The 17,949-nt window shown below is 45.6% G+C and overlaps 1 protein-coding gene across 3 annotated transcripts in view; it reads left to right on the forward strand.

The window, feature by feature from the left end:
* LOC149855895 (protein SSUH2 homolog) overlaps nucleotides 1–13,153 on the forward strand; it is a 43,619-nt gene extending 30,466 nt beyond the window's left edge. For 2 of the 3 annotated variants that reach the window (XM_090022635.1, XM_090022636.1), the window contains exon 12: nucleotides 9,772–13,152. In XM_090022635.1, the coding sequence (XP_089878761.1) occupies nucleotides 9,772–9,918 (147 nt within the window). In that variant the 3' untranslated portion in view covers nucleotides 9,919–13,152. Of the gene's footprint in view, nucleotides 1–8,757; nucleotides 8,845–9,771 lie in introns of all 3 variants that reach the window. The other variant, XM_090022637.1, reaches the window with a different exon arrangement.
* The last annotated feature ends 4,796 nt before the right edge of the window (nucleotides 13,154–17,949 follow it).

A 17,949-nucleotide genomic window follows, 5' to 3' on the forward strand; every position in this document is an offset into this window, starting at 1 on the left:
TCACTCTTCATGGTCAGCTACCTTAAGAGGCCAGTGTGTATGTATTTAGTAAGAGGACAAGGAGAGCCATTTTCATAGAATTATAGAAAATTATGGTTGGAAAGGTCCTCAGGAGATCATCTGGTCCAGCTCCCTGCTCAAATCAGGACTATCCAACTATATCATCCCAGCCAAGGCTTTACTACCTAGGGAGGAAAAATGTCCAGCACACCTACTGCCGAGGAAATGACTTGCTCGGTAGCATGGAAGCGGGAAGGGATCTCCAAGTCCTAGTGGACTCCAAGATGAACGAGTCGTCAGTGTGACAAAGTCATCAGCAAAGCTAAAGGCACTTTATCGTGCATCAGCAGATGCATGACAAACAGAACCAAGGAGGTGATACTTCCCCTCTATCGGGCACTGGTCAGACCATAGTTGGAGTGCTGCATCCCATTTTGGGCACCACACTTCAAGAGGGATGTGGATAACCTGGAGAGGGTCCAGAGAAGGGCCACTCATATGGTTAAGGGCTTGCAGGCCAAGCCCTGTGAGGAGAGGCTAGGGCACCTGGACCACTTCAGCCTCCACAAGGGAAAGTTCAGAGGCAATCTTGTGGCTGCCTATAAATTCATCATGGGGGCGCAGAAGGGAATTGGTGAGGCTCTGCTCACAAAGGCACCCCTGGGGGTCGCAAGAAATAATGGCCATAAGCTAACAGAGAGCAGATTTAGACTAGACATTTGGAAGAACTTCTTCACAGCAAGAGTGGCCAAAGTCTGGAATGGGCTCCCAAGGGAGCTGGTGTTCTCCCCTACCCTGGGGGCCTTCAAGACAAGGTTAGATAGGCATCTGCTTGGGGTCATTTGAACCCAGCACACTTTCCTGCCTATGCAGGTGGTCAGATTTGATGATCTATTGAGGTCCCTTCCGACCCTAACATCTATGAATTTATGAGATGCACAAATACCCTCCTAGTGAGAGCATTTCTCCTAATATCTAACCTAAACTTCCCTTGCTGCAACTTTTGAGAACAAAGGGGCTTCACAATTGTCCTTAGCCCTTGAGCAGAGGATGAAGAAAGGCTTCTTGCAGCTCTACACTGTCTATTGACATCCCTAACTCAATTCATCTGTGTAAAAAGTTGACTGGATTTCTAGTTAACTGCAAAGGCTCAGCTCCTTAGAAGACCTAAGGCATCACAGGTATATAAATTCAGTACCTGCTCTTGATTAAACACAATAAAGTGTCAGGTGTTAAGCTAGTTATTTAGGGGCAATAAATATTGTTGAGCTGCTGTACAATAGGACAGTTTTAAAATCAGAATTAAATCCTAAAAGAATTATTTTTCAAGCTGAGATTTCAAACGGACAAGGGAAGCCACTGACATTTCAGTTACTTCTGTTCCTTTTCCACTTCCAAAGAACATCACTGCAAACAGATGTGTTACTCCCCTTTATTTAATAGTTTAGCAGCTGATTTTCAACAAAGTCTGGCTGCATCTATGTGAGTATGGATGTTTGGTTCCCCACGGACAACTACACCTTGTGCTACCACTAGCTGTTCCTGTGAAATGCATGTGCCATGCACTTTCTAGTGCTTGGCAGGTTACTTCAGGTGGGGAAAGGGAGGCTGGGGCCAGCACTGGGCTTGTCCCAACAGCCTTACCTGGAGTCCTGGGGGCCTCCCAAGGCTGGAGCAGTGGTGATCCTGCTGCTTGGGGCCTGGCCGGGCAGCTGGAGCATGGCTCTGGCCAGCCAGGGTCCAGTTTTGAGTGGTGCATGCTGCCCCTGTGTGTGCTGCTCTGTTTTATTTTTTTCTTGTGCAGGGTTTTTGACGCCTGGATATACAGGGGTCAACCCCCCCCTGCCCCCCCCCCACACACTGCTCCCTTGCAGCATGGAGAACAGCTAAACATGCAGTACGTGGCACTGCAGACGTGCCTGGATGTGGCCTATGATTGTATTCAGTTAATTCTTGCTAGGGCCAGGTAACATCTATTGCTTTCAGGAGGCATGTTCTTTCAAATGCTTACATATAGCTGGCTTGTACCAGAAATGAGAAAAATACCACCTGGGGTGGGGTGGGTAGTAAAGCGGAAGACCAAAATAAGCCCAAAAGACAGCAATTTGATTTTTCCGCGTGGTCTCTCAGAACTAGCTCTTTGGCAAACTCACATCTTCCAAATTAATTCCAAGCTATAATCTCCACTTCTCACTGTCAAAAGCAGTGTGTTCACTCAGCTGAGATGCACCATCCAAACGTATCCTTTAGCTACACGTAAAAACAGGTGCTGAAAAACTATTCCTGTGCCAGCTCTCCAAGACGAGGCTTTTTTTATTTAGGTCTAGGGCGCGTCCTGCCAGCGCTTTTCCTATTTAATTCTTTGCACATTCCACTTGCTTCCACTTAATTATCAACATATTTTGGAAGTGCTGTTTATTGCTCATTTGCTTGGTTGATGGCTTTCCAGCTGAAGATGGCCATATGATAGAGGTAAATACCAAGTCCATAAATATTCTGTTGGCTCAAAGTGACTATAGTCTAACAGCTTTGGCTTGCCTCATTGAGTTTTATTCTGACCTCTGATTTTGTGTGCAGTTGTAGCAAAAAATTAGAATCGGGACAGATGTCCAAAGATCATTTCTTAATGAGAACAGAGTTTTATTACTTAATAATCCAGACAGGTTTTCATTTTTCTCTGCAGGTTTTACTAAACTAGATCTCAGCTTAGCTTCAGCACTAGATGGCAGTGTCTTTTCATAATAGAAGATCCACTGGCTCTGCGTGCTTAGAAACACTATTGCCAGGCTGAATACAACTGAAGTAAGAATGCTCTAGACAAATGTTTTGACTTAAATGCTTGTTTCCAGCATGCTTTGGAACAAGGAGCAGGCATTTAACTCGGGCATGTAAATGATCAGTGGGCACACCTACACGAGCTGTTTATTGCACAGTAGACTAATTAGCTGAACAGAAAGTGTTGCGTGTCTAGATGTGCACCCCTATTAGGCTGGACTAAACTATTTTACTCCACAGCAGGGTAGTGCTTGTAAATACAAATACTGTTCTGCTGCAGAGTTTTTTATTCCACAGCAGCACACCTCGGGCACAAGGGTGCTTCACTGAGGGGGCTGCCTGCCAGCTGGCCCTGAACTGAAGCACGCTTGTACCCCAGCCAGCCTCTCCGCAGTATGTTGGGCTTGGGGAAACTGCACCTGCTTCGGAGGCTAGCCCTTGGGCCCCCTGCCAGCCAAGGCTGCTCTGACCCAGCTCAATGTGCTGCAGTCCTGGGTGCATGTGCAAATGGCATGCCCAGAGCAATAAGCCATAGAATGTGTTGCTTTGCATTAATATGCATATGGAGAAGCGCCCAATGTGAGCCCTATTTGTGTTTGAATGATTGTTCTTAGGCTTTGACATCCACTTGTTAAAATGGTGTTAGATTTCCCCCACTCCTAGATAACCCTCTGTCCTATATATACATCTGCTGCTTTCATCAAAGGACCCCAAAAGGGGGGTGGGTTGCAACCCTTGAATCCCAGTTCCTATATGATACTTCAAGCTCTTGCACAGAGCAGGTTCTAATGGGTTCTCCACAGGCCAGCAAATCCAGAACCCACCATCCTAAAGTAGATATTTTAAAAGGTGGGGGGGGAATGGAGTGGATTGACACTCGCAAATTCAACTTTGATTTTAATTGCAAGAGCTCCATTGGGTTGTCTGCTGGTAAATATGAAACTCAGAAGTACAATCCTGTTTCTGCAGCCATATCCATGGTTTTCAAGCCCATTTTCCATATATTCCAAGGCCTGTGGATTCTGTGTCTTTATTATTTAAATGTTAGTAGTATCTGGAATCTTTAGCTGGGATTCAGGAACTGCACATACTTATAGGAAAATATAGGTCCTGGCTTGAAGTGTTTGCTGGCCAGATAGAGCAGATGGGAATGAGAAAGTATCTCCATTTACAGGTGAAGAACTGAGAACCCAAGAGATTTGTTGCGAAGGTCAAAAAGGGTGTTTCTAGGAGTGCTGGTGTATGAAACTAAAATCCTCTGAGTCTCTCAGTCAAGCCCCTGAAACACAAAATAATCCTTCTTAATCTTCTTAGGTATTTATATGGTCCATTATCATAGTATTTAACTGCCTTGCAATCTTTAGTAAATTTATCCTTATAACATCCCTGTGGAGTAGAGAAGTGCTGTTATTTTCCTGTTAGCAATGGGAAACTTAATCAATGAGAGGCTAAATGACTACCCTGGTCTCACACACAAATCTGTAGCAGAGAAGGGAGACTAATCCAGGCCTTTGAAGCACCCTAACTAGAGGTATTCTTTCTTTTCACTTTTATTGAAGATGGGTAAAACAATTCTGCCACTAAGGGAAAGATGGTTCAGTAAATATTAAATATGAGGTCACTGCCAGTTTCTGCTGTAATAAGACAGATCCCTGAATTTAGTTTTATTAATGAAGAAGAGCTGCAAGTTGCTACCAGAAAGGATGTCAAAAGAAGAATGTGTTCATCTCCCTTCTCTTTTATACAGACGTGAACTTTAAGTATATGCAATGTGACTTCACAAAAAGGGTAATACAACAAGAACTTCTCCCTAATCCCCCAATTTAACAGCTTCATTTAATGCTGGATAGGAAAAATTAAAAAAAATTCTCATTTACTTTTTGCAAAATGTTTTTTTCAGTTTTCAGAGCATCTGAAAGACTGCAACTAGGGCTTGTGTTTGGTTTAGAAAGAAAGCGAGAAAAGACAACTGGAATTGTTCAGAAAATCAGAGATATAGCTATGCATAAACCTGTGCAACTGAAGGGCGGGCAGCATATTTCTCAAATAACAGTGTGGTGACCAGGATCTCTCAATTTTGTGTTCTTTGGGAAATACAGTGGAAGTGAGTTTTGCCGCATGATCATTTGGGTTCGACACAAGGGACCTGGATTCATTAAAGAAGGTGTAAATAAAACATTGCTTGTCAAAAGCTAGGGGGGAGGGATGTAAAAAGCCTTAAACACTGTTCCTGTCCACAGGTCTAAGCACTCTCTTCATTGAATTTTTCTCTTCACTGTACACATTCCCCGATGAAGAAAACCTCAGCAAAATTCACTGCATTCATGAGGGGGAAAGTAATGCCTTCATGCCACAAAATTATTTCAGATCATTATGGTTGTGGATGAAGGATAGTAACTAAGGGGTGAAAAGGGGAGGGGAGAACGGGGATGGGGAGACAGTGCAGTTAGGGCAGGAGAGTTAAAAAATAGCAGCATGCATTTTTATGTTATGTCCAGCATGCATAACTTCCCTGTTATGCCTCTGATTAAGTAGAGAGCTAACCAGAGAGCGTTAGCTTGATTTCCTGCTGCCTTGCATCAGATGTAATTGCTTATTCTTGTGCAAAACGCATATAAAAAAATCAGAGCAAGAACTTGATCTGTGCATGTGTAACCATTGTTACCCCACATACCAGGATACCAACATCTCAAGTCAGCTGAGCATTTCAACAAGCTAAGGACTAATACACCTGCTGGATGTTGTAGGGGAGAACACAAGACCTGAGAAGGTATCTTGTGGCAGGACACTGTTGGTGCCTGCCACTTCAAGAACTGAGCCAAACAGCCTGCAGGTGCTTGATTGCGGTGGCCATTTTAGATCTTTAGCTGCCTACATAAACAGGGCAGTTCGCTGCTGGCAGACCAGGCAGCAACATCGCCTGGCTGCAAGGCTTCATGCATCATCCTGGAGGTAAGGGCAGGAGCTGTAGAGGATGGCTTGGAGGCTTCTGGTCCTGGATATGACCTAAAACTGCACCCTGCCAGGAGTGGGTGGCCTGGTGGGGCTCTCAGTGGCGCGGGAGCCCCCAGGAAATATCAGGCCAGTTACCACTCTGGTGAAAGGTGAGTTGGGGCACCTTAATAACCCTAGCTCCCACAACCAGGTGGGTTACCCTCTTGTAGGGTCTGGAAGGTGGAGAGAGAGTGGAGCTATAGACTCAGAACCTGTTTTGAAATCCCCCAACTAGTCAATGCTGGGGCCATCACCAGAAGGGTTGAAGGACCAGGGACCCACCACGAGGGACACCCAGAGCTGAGGGCCTGGGGTTCTGACTGGCCTGGAGGTGAGGCCAGGGCCAGCGTAACCAAAGGTCCCAGGGGGACCACACCCATAAGGGGGAACAGCTCAGGGAGCTAGGCAGCCCTGAATGAAGACAGAGCAGGCTCCCTGAGTGGAAGGATCCAGGTGGGGTTCAAACTGGAGGATTCTGGGGCCCAGAGTGGGGCTGGTGATGGGGCCGAACAGTGGATGCCATCTGCGAGGCTTGGGCTGTGGTGTAGGGGAGGAACAGAGCTGCAGATAGGGCCCCCTGGCATCTGGGCAAGAAATAAGTGGCCTCCCACCTAATTAAGACAATTTATTAACAACAAGGCATGGCAGACGAGAAGGCAGGTGGTTGGCCCAGAACAGGTGGGCAGGGCATTGGTAGATTGGCCCCGGAGAATGCCTCTTGTTATATATCTCTTAGGGTATGGGTGGGCAAAATCTATCCTGCGGGCCAGATCCAGCTGGCAGTGGACTCTATTTCCCAGCAGCGGCCAGCTTCCATGGAGACTGGCCTCAGCAGCACTGGCAGGGCATGTGGCAGGGTGGGCAGCTGCTCCGGGGCTGGGCCAGGATTTTGCAGCAGTGACAATGTGGTCCGGGGGCATGCAGGCAGCAGTTTGTGGCTGTACCCTGGCTGCTTGCAGTGGTGACAGCATAGTTTGGACCTGGGGCAGAGCCACAATCTGCTGCCTGCACACCCCAGTTGTGCCCAGAGCTTGCAGGCTGAAGATCATGGCTCTGCCCTGGTTCTGGATCACGCTGTCACCACTGTAAGAGTCCAGCTCAGCCACAGAGCAGCCCCCTGCCTTGCCGCATGCTCTGCCAGTGCCGTTGGGGCCAGCATCCATGGAAACCCTGGTCCCACACTATCACGGTGTGGCTGCTGCTGGGGTCTCCATGGAAACTGGCCCCAGCCATGCGGGCAGGGGCTGCTGGGAAATGGAGTCCAGCCATGGGCTGGATCCGCCATTTTGTCCACCCCTGTCTTAGGGCAAAGCTTACTGTATATTTTTCAGCCACCAAACTGTAGGTTTTCTTTATGGTGTGCTATCATTATAGTAGAGAGATTCTCAAGCTGTCTGCAGTCACTTTCAGCTATAAACCTGAACTCATCCTTCAGATGTGTTTAGTTTGGAGATTACAATGGGAGCCATAATTGGAAAAGGAGACAACCAGTCTGCAGACTGGGCTCAGTTTGATTCATGTGAGGGCACATAGTCTCTTCCTGCTGCAAGAACACAGTGGCAAAATACAACGTTCCAATAAATATATAATATATCAGATAGAAAAAATGACGCTGCAGTTCATCTTGGCCAAAAGGCTGAACACACTCTTGTCTCACGGAAAGCAACATTAGCTAATTATTGCCATGCAACTGGAGTTTGCAGTGCTTCTCTTCCCTTCCTTCTCTCCCTTAGCTATGGAGTGGAAGTTAAGGAAATTATTAATAAGGCTTAAACTTTCCAGAATTTCTGTGATGAGAAGTTCTACAGAAAGATTCAGTGCAAGTTTGGCTGCTTTATTATCACATTGTCATAGCAAAAATGTTCCTAGCACTCTTCTGCAAAGAGCAGCAAAATGTGATTGTAGAGAAGCTGAAAAGAATCAGCAGTTTAGCTACCACAGATGCATCTACATTGAATGCCTTCTTTAAAAGCTCTTTGGGTCTAGTGATACCTGTAGATCTTTGTCTGCTCCTTTGCTGATCCTTGTCTTAAAACTATCCAATGCCGGAGGGCAGGGAACAGCTGCAAGCAGACCTGGACAGGTTAGACAAGTGGGCAGAAAACAACAGAATGCAGTTCAACAAGGAGAAATGCAAAGTGCTGCATCTAGGGAGGAAAAATGTCCAGCACACCTACAGCCTAGGAAATGACCTGCTGGGTGGCACAGAAGTGGAGAGGGATCTTGGAGTCCTAGTAGACTCCAAGATGAACATGAGTCGGCAGTGTGACGAAACCATCAGAAAAGCCAATGGCACTTTATCGTGCATCAGCAGATGCATGACAAATAGGTCCAAGGAGGTGATACTTCCCCTCTATCGGGCGCTGGTCAGACCGCAGCTGGAGTACTGCGTGCAATTCTGGGCGCCGCACTTCAAGAAAGATGTGGATAACCTGGAGAGGGTCCAGAGAAGGGCCACTCGTATGGTTAAGGGCCTGCAGGCCAAGCCCTATGAGGAGAGATTAGAGAAACTGGACCTTTTCAGCCTCCGCAAGAGAAGGTTGAGAGGCGACCTGGTGGCTGCCTATAAGTTCGTCAGGGGGGCACAGAAGGGAATTGGTGAGTATTTATTCACCAAGGCGCCCCCAGGGGTTACAAGAAATAATGGCCACAAGCTGGAGGAGAGCAGATTTAGATTAGATATTAGGAGGAACTTCTTCACAGTTCGAGTGGCCAGGGTCTGGAACGGGCTCCCAAGGGAGGTGGTGCTCTCCCCTACCCTGGGGGCCTTCAAGACAAGGTTAGATAGGCATCTGCTTGGGGTCATTTGAACCCAGCACACTTTCCTGCCTATGCAGATGGTCAGATTTGATGATCTATTGAGGTCCCTTCTGACCCTAGCATCTATGAATCTATGAATGTTGTTTCTTCTTGGACAGTTTACTAGTCATTTTGCTGTTAGCTTTGGGAAGAGACTTGTAGTGAGTGTTGTTTTCCTTCTTTTTAAAGAATAAAAGATCCCCGCAGGCAAGAAGTGGAGGTAAAATCCAACAGTCAAGACAAGACAAATACAGCAGTCCTTTGAAGGCCCTATCAGTAATAAATCTTTCATATAAATCAAGGAGAGATCCACATAGCAGCCTTGCTCTGACTCTATAGCCCAGCTTCCTGCCATTGGGCTACAGCATCCCTTTATAAATGAATCTGATTTGAAGGTTAATAAGGGACTTTATCCACACTTAGGTCCTTATTCACTAATGAAAAGCTCTAATTAGCCATCTCATCATCCTGCAGGGAAGGCAATGCAGGGAGGACATAACTTGCAGCTTGCTGCCTTGATGAACCCCTCTGTCCTACCACTGCCAGTTCCTGAATCAAAAACATGCATTTTCCAGTTGTTTTTGATACTCAATTTCCATAGAAACCAAGGTTGCATTTACAGGTTCTCAAACATAACCAGATCATGACACGATTATCTCCCTTGATCGTAGCAACCAGAGAAGACTCTTGCACACAGCAGCTTTTTCATCAGAAAACTACATTTACTACTTTCCCATCTGCTTCTACAGGATTTTTTTGCCATGTACCTATACCATTGTACCAGGGACAGAGAGATAGTGATGCAACCCGAAGATGGGGACACGCACACGCACATGCACATGCACACACACGCGCGACTACAAGAAGCAATGCTTTCTAGAGTGTCCTAGCACACAGACCGTGGAGATAAAAGGAGACCAGTCAATCATGCCACACAGATGTCCTACTAAGATATTCTGTTTCTACAATATAATGTATGTTTTTGGAAAAAATAATAATGTGCTGAAATCGATGGTAATTTGGTACCTAAGTGATTATCAATTCAAACACACACTGGTTTGTTGCAGTAAGGGGCTGTTGTGGTGGCTCAAGATACAGGTTTTGTTTCTGTGGCAAGCCAAGCTTTTCCTTCTCCCTCTCAAGAGGTGTCCAAGTGTCAGGATTCGCTCTGCTTCACTAAGTTTTATTGTCCTCTCTTCTCAGCGTCAAACCATTGAACTGATCCCCATCACAGAAGTTCACTATCAGTACGCAGGGAAGACCTACCTCTACTTCATCTATGGACTAGAAAACAAGGTGTATACGCTGGACTACCCAGAGAGGTACTGCTGTGGCTGTGCCATCATATGACATCTATGGGATGCTCCTAAAGAAGAAACCTGCTGCATGGAAACCAATTAGTCCGTGATTAGATTGGCAGTGTTAGGACTCCTGATTTCCAGTGGATTAATCCACCGAGGTTAGCGCCAGAGAAAATGGTAAACTGGCAAGACTCAGGTAATTTGACCATCATGTCCTCTGATCTGGCTCAGGGTGAAAATGAGAAAGTCTGGGTATGTCCACATGAGAGCAGATGTTTCTCTGGGGAAAAGTTTCTCCGGGGAAAAGTTTCAGCTTGGAAAATTTTGCTGGCTCCAGCAGCCTTACCTGGGGCCTTCTGGGGCTGTAGCCATGGCAGGAAGTCTGGCCACCAGTCAGAGAGTGGTTCTGGCCAGCAAAGCTCTGGTTTTGGGTGGTCCATGCTTGTAGGCAGAGGGAGAAAATATTATTTGGGGTGGCTGAGAGCATGTGCTTGCATGCACCTGCATGCCCCCAGCAGGTAAGTCTGTCATGGGGAAAGGGCATGGGGCAGGTGGAGGCCCCTGCAGTGTGGGAGGGAGTGGGGCAGGGGCAGGTTGTGAGATGCTGAGAGCCTGGGCAGCTCATCCAGGAGTGCAGTGGGGCTCCTGCCACTGTGAGCACCCTGGCAGAAGCCCATGTGGCACATGGTGGAGGTGGGCTGCTGTGGCAGCCTGGGATCAGCACCCCACTGCTGCTGCCCTGGGAGTGGTGCGATGCCATGTGCCTGTTGCCGCTGGGTGTGCAGGGGGCATGGCACAAGCAGCGCAGCAGGCACGTGGTGTTGCACTGCTCCTGGGGAGTGGCAGCAGCAGCAGGGTGCAGAGCCCAACATGCAGTGGCAGCCCACCTCTGCCCTGTGCACAGATCAGGCGGCGGAGGACGTGCTTTGCCTCCCCAGGGTGTACACAGTGGTGGAAGCCCCCGGCACCCCTGTTTGAGCTGCCCAGGCTCCGAGCGTCCCACAACCCGCCCTGGACCTGGGGCACCATTCACCCCAGCCCTTTCCCCTGTCCCTGCCCCACTCACTGTGGGGGCCTCGATCTGTGCCCCCTGCCCCAACCCTTCCCCATGACAAATTTACGTGCCATGGTGGGCAGTGCTCTACACATCCCTGAGTTGTTGCAGGCTGTGGCTCCGTATCTCAATATGTGCATGCCCCTCCCCCTGCTGAAGCCACCCAGAGCCCGTGCCTGGGCTGCCCTGTGGCCCTACCCGTTGCCCTGTGTTTGCAGGAGCTAAGCCCCATTAGCTCTGGCCTTCCGTTGCCTATGTGAACATTGCCACCACGTGCACTGTCCTGCTTTTTTTTGTAGGGGTGTTTTTCACCCTGAGATCTCCCAGGGTCAAAAAAGCCCCTGCACTGCAAAGTAGCAGTATGGGGAATGCCTGCATGCCACACACGTCATGTCTGCACGCATCTGGGTGTGCCTTTGGGGGTAACTCCTGAGTCTCATTTACTCCCTGGTTTAACTGGTGCTGTCCCATCTTCATACCTTCCCACCCCTCTGCCCAACATGGAACTGCCTGAAACTTCACCAGAGATGAAGCCAGCAAACAAACCCAACAGTCACTACCAAGAAACAAAATTAGGAACATGACATGCATACATGAAATGCTTATTAGCAGTTCAGAGCCTTATCCAAATCCACTAAAGCCAATGGAAAGACTCCTATTGATATCAACAGATCATTCCTTCAAAGACCTTTTTCTACCTGAGAAACATTTTGTTGTTCTTGTATTGTATTTTCAAAGACTTGTTTTATCAGTCAAGTTATGCTGCCTCAGACCGGTACCTTTCCTTATTTTTCTTTTTTGCCTTTTTTACTTTACATATAATCTCAGGAAATTCTAATATAATCTACAGTAAAATTATATATAATTTCTATAGAATAGAATTAGACTATGAGGTCTACCATAAAAGAAAATACTTAGTTTATCTGATGTATGGCAATACTTCTGTAATACCTTTTGTATAGAAATAAATACCATTTTCGGGGATTGTGTATGTTGTGTATGATGCTCTCAGCATCTGGAGAAGAGATTAAGAATGTGGGTAGAAATATAATTGTTTAATTTACCTAGTTCAGGGTGTGATTTTTTTTTTTTTTTTAAGTGCATGAACACAAAAACAACTGAAGAATCTACTATTTTAAACTAACATTAAAAACTTTCATAATTTTAGGACAATCTTCAGATTTTGAGAGGTTGATATATACTTTTTGAATGCTTGGGTTTGGCAATACTTTATATAGCTGGATAACAGAAACCGACACAAGCATCAATAACCATGGAATATATATCCAAGATGACACCTCAGAGGATCCTTTGCTTCTAGTTTAAATGCCAGTAAAATTAGGTATGTACTTCAATAAGGCCAGTATCAGATAAAAATATTATTAAGGTAGACACAGGATCTGAAGACGAGTTTTACTCTCACTTGTATGAACAACCATACTGGCGAATCAATTTGCAAGTTGCACACAGCACTCCTGACATGAGAAGGTGATCTGGGAGAAGATTAGAGATAATGGATTGCCTCCGTCCTGCTAGATAAAAGTATGAATAACTTAGGGATTTCCTGGATGGGGGCTTATTTTTCAAAATAGCACCAAGCAGAATCTGTTGCCTTTTAAAACAAGTGATATTGCTGAAGAATTACTTTCCGGAAGGACCTTGCTCTAATATAAATGTGCAAAAAATAATCTTCAGTGATAAACATGTAGATGGTGGGAGAAAGGAGAAGCCCATGTCCTTCTAGGTTTACTTGCCAGAGGGAGGCAAATGCAAACAGAAACAGTCTTGATTTACCTAATCCCTTTTTCGTCTGTTTTGGTTCTACCAGCACTCGACTGTAAGGTTTCTTGGACTTCTCCTAGCCATTATACATAGCCTATATGTTCCTTCAATGCAAATAACACTGGCATTTGATTTAGTCAAGCCGTTAGTCATTCACAGAGTCTGCTGCCCTTAGTTTTGTAGACTGATGATTTATGGAGTGAATTCAGGATGCTTTGGGTGGTCTTTTAAGCTGGTCTGAACTGCACCATTTGGAGTGAGATTTCGAGTCCCCCAGACCTGGCGAGTGGAGCTCTGATTCAGTGTTTCAGTTCAGCCCCTTGGCAACACAAGCTCTGGTGAGGAAATGCGGATCCTGGATTCAAAAGTACAGGGGTGAGGAAGGGATTTGATTGATTCTGGCACAAATCAGAAACCACTATGGGAACTGCTAAGAAAATGCTTTGTAAAATAAATATTTGACTTTCCTTTTGCCTCCCCTCAGTCTCTCGCTTTGCTTCCCTGGTGTCAGAGATGATGTTATATAACAAAAAAAGCACATTTTTGAGGAAAAGAGCATGTTTCAAAGGGCTTTTTTGAAGCTCCTTCAAGACATCTTTGCGCAGTTCACAGATACCTTTCTAAAGTACAGTTCCAAGAAATCCATTCACTGTCCTCTGTTGTGTCTTTCCCACCCACCAACTCTGATACCGGGGAGTGTAAGCCTTCCCCAAATGTTTATCAAGCAAATCTAGCAGAAACCTTGTTTCAATTTCTTTAATTCCATTTTGAATATGCTGAAAGTGAGTTAATCTCCTCCAGCTGGAAAGATGCAAACACAGACTAGGGGCACTTGTACATGGGATGGGGGATTAATCTTCAAGGCTGAAGTCTGTGCCCCCTAAATTGAAGCCAGCCGGTTTTTAATTGAAACCCACTCTTTCAATTTTTCCATCACATTGCAGAAATGTTCTTTTTATTTATTTATTTTTGGAGCCTGCCCGCAGCCAGGGGAAAAGCTGTCAGCAGGCCAAGCAGCCCCTGAGCTGGGGGGAACCCCCATCCTTTCCTCGCAGTGGTGATACCCCCTGGGACTTCCCAGTGGGCTGCCAGCCAGCCGGCCAGGTACTGCCTCAGTCACTCAGGGTTGGGGAAGAGTTGGATTGGACTGGGTGCTGTCTCCAAGCTGGGGCTGCATCCAGTTTGCTAGCACCCTGCCCAGGTAGCCCCAGGGGGTGCCGCTCCATGGAGGGAAGGACCAGGACCTGGTGCAGCTCAGGGGCCACTCAACCCACCAGCAGCTTGCCTCCCTGCTGCAGGAGAGGTGGGCAGGCTCTGCCAAAAAAAAAGGAAGTATTGGGCCTCTCGCTGCTTCTGCCTTCAGCAAGTGCATGTTGAAGGCAGAAGTGACGGGGGGCCCGAGCCTTTATTTCTACAGAGCCTGCTCGCCTCTCCCACAGATGACAGCTGCAATGCCTCTCTACATCCATTGAGATGTAAGTTTAGTTTGCAATGATGCAAAGTCACTTAACCACCCCCCCAAACTCTTGAATGTGTACAGTGTGACACCATTAAGCCACACAAAGTAACATTTTCATCACAGGTACATGTTAATGGCGTCACGTGTACAAGCGCCCTAGAGTGGACTCCTCAGCTCAAGCAATGCTTTGGGGCATGGTTGCCCGTGTTCACATAGTTGTTCTACGGGCAGCTGCTGCAGCATGAGGGAGGAGTGAGAAATCATGGTTCCCCTGCCACTAGGCAGAATTTGCTGGATTTATCCTTTGGCCATGTTCTTGACAGTAGGGCAGCATAGAGATCTGCCTGTATGTTGTTCACGGGCATCCAAACTTCATTAACAGGATCATCCTGTATAACACAATAGCATTGTTTCCACTCTTCAAGGAAGGACCTTGTACAAATCTGTGAAGACCTTTAGCATCTGCCTTTTGTATAGCTACAGTATAAGCAGTGGCATTGGAGTGTTACGCTACTGAGTAGATGCAAAAAACTACTGCAACATCTCATTTAAATGTGTAAATAAGCCATGCGTGGACTACCACCTCTAGCAAACCAGATAACCAGGTGATTAGGCAGTTGGTCAAAAACAGCAGAGTCTCCAATTTATTTGGAAAAATATAACTATGAGGACTATTTAGAATGAGCGGGCTATTTAAAACGATTCTCCTCACTCAGCAATATTTTTAAAACGAAAGTTTTCCATGGGCAATTCTTATACTTCATTACTTCTATCATCTGCCGCTCGAGCATTTTTCACTCATTTTTTGTCCAAAATTGAAGCCAACCTCACTCGATTTCTACTTGGCTTTTATCTCATAAAAAAGATAAAATTATTTATCCCTTCATTGTTGAGGGATGCTTGTAGGCTCTCTTTGAACTATCTACTGCATATAGAGGATCATATATCATATATCTGCATGCACGCATACATGTACACACACACACACACACACACACCCACCCACCCACCATTCATAAGGTAGAACCCTACGAAATACTAGCCCCTTATTCCAAGCTGCTTATCACGGTTCTCATGAGTAAGGCATAAGCCCTCAAGTATGTCATTTGGAAACGTCTGTATCAATCATAGTAAACCATTTGATATATGATCATATAAATCAACACAAAGAAGTATCATGCTATTCACAAGTTATTTATTTCCAGAAAAACATTTTAGCATGGAGCCAGAATCACTGTCGGAGTGCAAAGGAAGCAAAATTAGCTGCTTAACGTCCCCCTTCCTACTGCCACATCCTTCATCTCCTGGGACTCTTAACATGGACTTCTGGCCACACAAGCTGGACATCCTTAGAAACTGCTGGCCCAAGGGCTTTGCTGACCAACATGCGGAGACAAACACTTCCTTTATGGATGGATTTGTAAATGGTCATGTGGCACTTTGTCTTCCTCAGTCCAGGACATCCCACATGCCTCCCCACCTAAATGCTGCTCCTTTTGTTGCCAACTTCATCCTTTCAGTAGGAGCCAGCTCCAGCTCCAGCTCCATTATGTTGGGGATTAGGAGATCAGGACTACATTTCACCTCAGGATGGATATCCCCACACAGCAGTGTTCGTGAACCAAAGCCCTGGCAATTTTTCAGCGACCATTTTGAACAAGATGCACAAAAACCTGACAGTTATATGCACAGGACTCAAATGGGTGGCAAATCTGACAACCATGTGTTGTTTTAGACAGGGGCATTTAAGTCAGTTTTTGTCAGTACTTGCTCAGGGATATCTTCAAAAGTAAAGCCAGCATAAACACTGAGCAAGAACTTCAGGATTAATTAATAACATATTGTTTTTTCTTTTCAAGCACTTAAGTTTCCAAGTCAGTTCTTGGCCTCCAATTTCGCCCCAGTTAGCCATTAAATGGTATGACCTGTGTTCTCACTTGATAGCAAACATAATCTTAGTAGTGAAAAATGCTATTCAAAAATGTGAGCCAGGGCGCGAGACCTTAGGAACAAAGATTTGTAAGTCTCACTTTCGTCAATGTTGGTAGGTCTCACTTTCATCAACATTTCTTATATAGGAACAGCTTTCTATTCAAGGCGAGGTAATGGAGCAAATTTACTTTCCTATTTGTAATCTCTGCAGCACATTAGAGGCTCAACTATTTTTTTTTTTAAAGAGTTAAAACAGAGGGGAAAAAACAATCACCCTGCAAATTTTACATGTCTCCTCCCCCACTAATTATTCTCTGTGCCCTTGTGAATTCCACTTAGTTTACAGCTGGGCAACCAAACTCATCAACACACCTGAAACTACTGAAACAGCAGCATATTAATGTCTATTACCTGGTGTACATAAAGAAGGTAAATTGGTAAGAAAAAGAACATAAAGAGATTAAAATAGATCCCATATGTTACACAATTACAGAGCTCTCAGCTGGAAAGGGGAAGTCTAAAACAACAAGTACAGAAGTTGTGCCATCATGCTTAGCCATTTTAATAATGCATCAACACATGCTGTTTTAGATGGCGAGGTTTATATACAGTTGTTGGAGTCTAATGCGATATTAGCACTGTTGGAGACCAAGAGCAGCACACACATTTAACTAATTAGCAGGGGTTGTGTTAATAACCTGCCTCCTCCATTTAGCAAAAGAGGAAAATACATCCAACTTGAAACTAAGGTGGTTCTCTCGGTCTCCGGAGTAAATGGAGGACAAGAACCATAATGTACACAACCCTGGTGATGCACAGCCAGCTGTTGGCCTGGAGCATTATGCAACACTGTGATAAAAGCCAATTTTCAAGGGAAGGACTGAACATCTGTTTTTTTTTCATTTCGCAATTTTTTTGTTCATTTTGGGTGGACTTCACTGTCTCTTGGGAAAAACTTGTGGACAGTTGACACAAAGTTCCAGCAGGTTCAGTGCTAGAACAAAAAGAGGAGAGAGAGGTCAGAAAATTCAGATAGAGTTTAGCAACAACCTAACTCTTCAGCCAAAAATCAAAACCACCACAATCTTCACTTTGTTCAGGACCAAATACAAAACCTATCACTTCTCCCAGCAGTACCCTCATTCTCATAGATTAGTTCATTAAAAACAAACCAGTCTGAATCCTGCTTCCTGTAGGCAGGGAAAGAAATAGGGACAGAAAACAGTGATCATTTCAGTAAGGGGAGGTACATAGATAGCACAATGATGAGAGCTAGATAGCACCCTAGAGAAATAAACGTTCAGAAACATTCTCTGCTGTATTTTCCTATTATATTTTCAATTTTGTGCTTCTCTGTACTTCCTGATTTCTTCCAGCACAAGCAGCAGACCTGGTTACAAAACGGTCTGCAAGAGTCATAGTATATAAAATTGTTCTGAAGTTTAAAATAAATACTCAGTGCCATGTTTTCTTTATGTTGTCAGGCTGTTTTTGGCTGTTAGGTGATGCAAAGCGGCCATAAACCTACTTACCTTAGATGCAGGGGTAGCAATGGACGTAGTAAAATCCTTAGATGCAGGGGTAGCAGTGGTTGTAGTATTTCTAAACTTTAGGAAGGCCTTCGAGACAGTCTCTCAACTTTAGGAAGGCCTTCGACACCCCATTCTCATTAAAAAAACTGGGGGACTGGTGTTGACACCTACACAGTCAAATGGGTCACTAACTGGCTGGAGGGTCGCACCCAGAGAGTGATGGTGGATGGGTCATTTTCGACCTGGAGGGATGACGACAGTGGGGTTCCGCAGGGCTCGGTCCTTGGGCCCGCACTGTTCAACATCTTCATCAGTGACTTG

The sequence above is a fragment of the Crocodylus siamensis genome, chromosome 11 (genome assembly GCF_052110815.1).
Source record: "Crocodylus siamensis isolate JL-2025a chromosome 11, ASM5211081v1, whole genome shotgun sequence".
NCBI classification, from domain to species: Eukaryota; Metazoa; Chordata; order Crocodylia; family Crocodylidae; genus Crocodylus; species Crocodylus siamensis.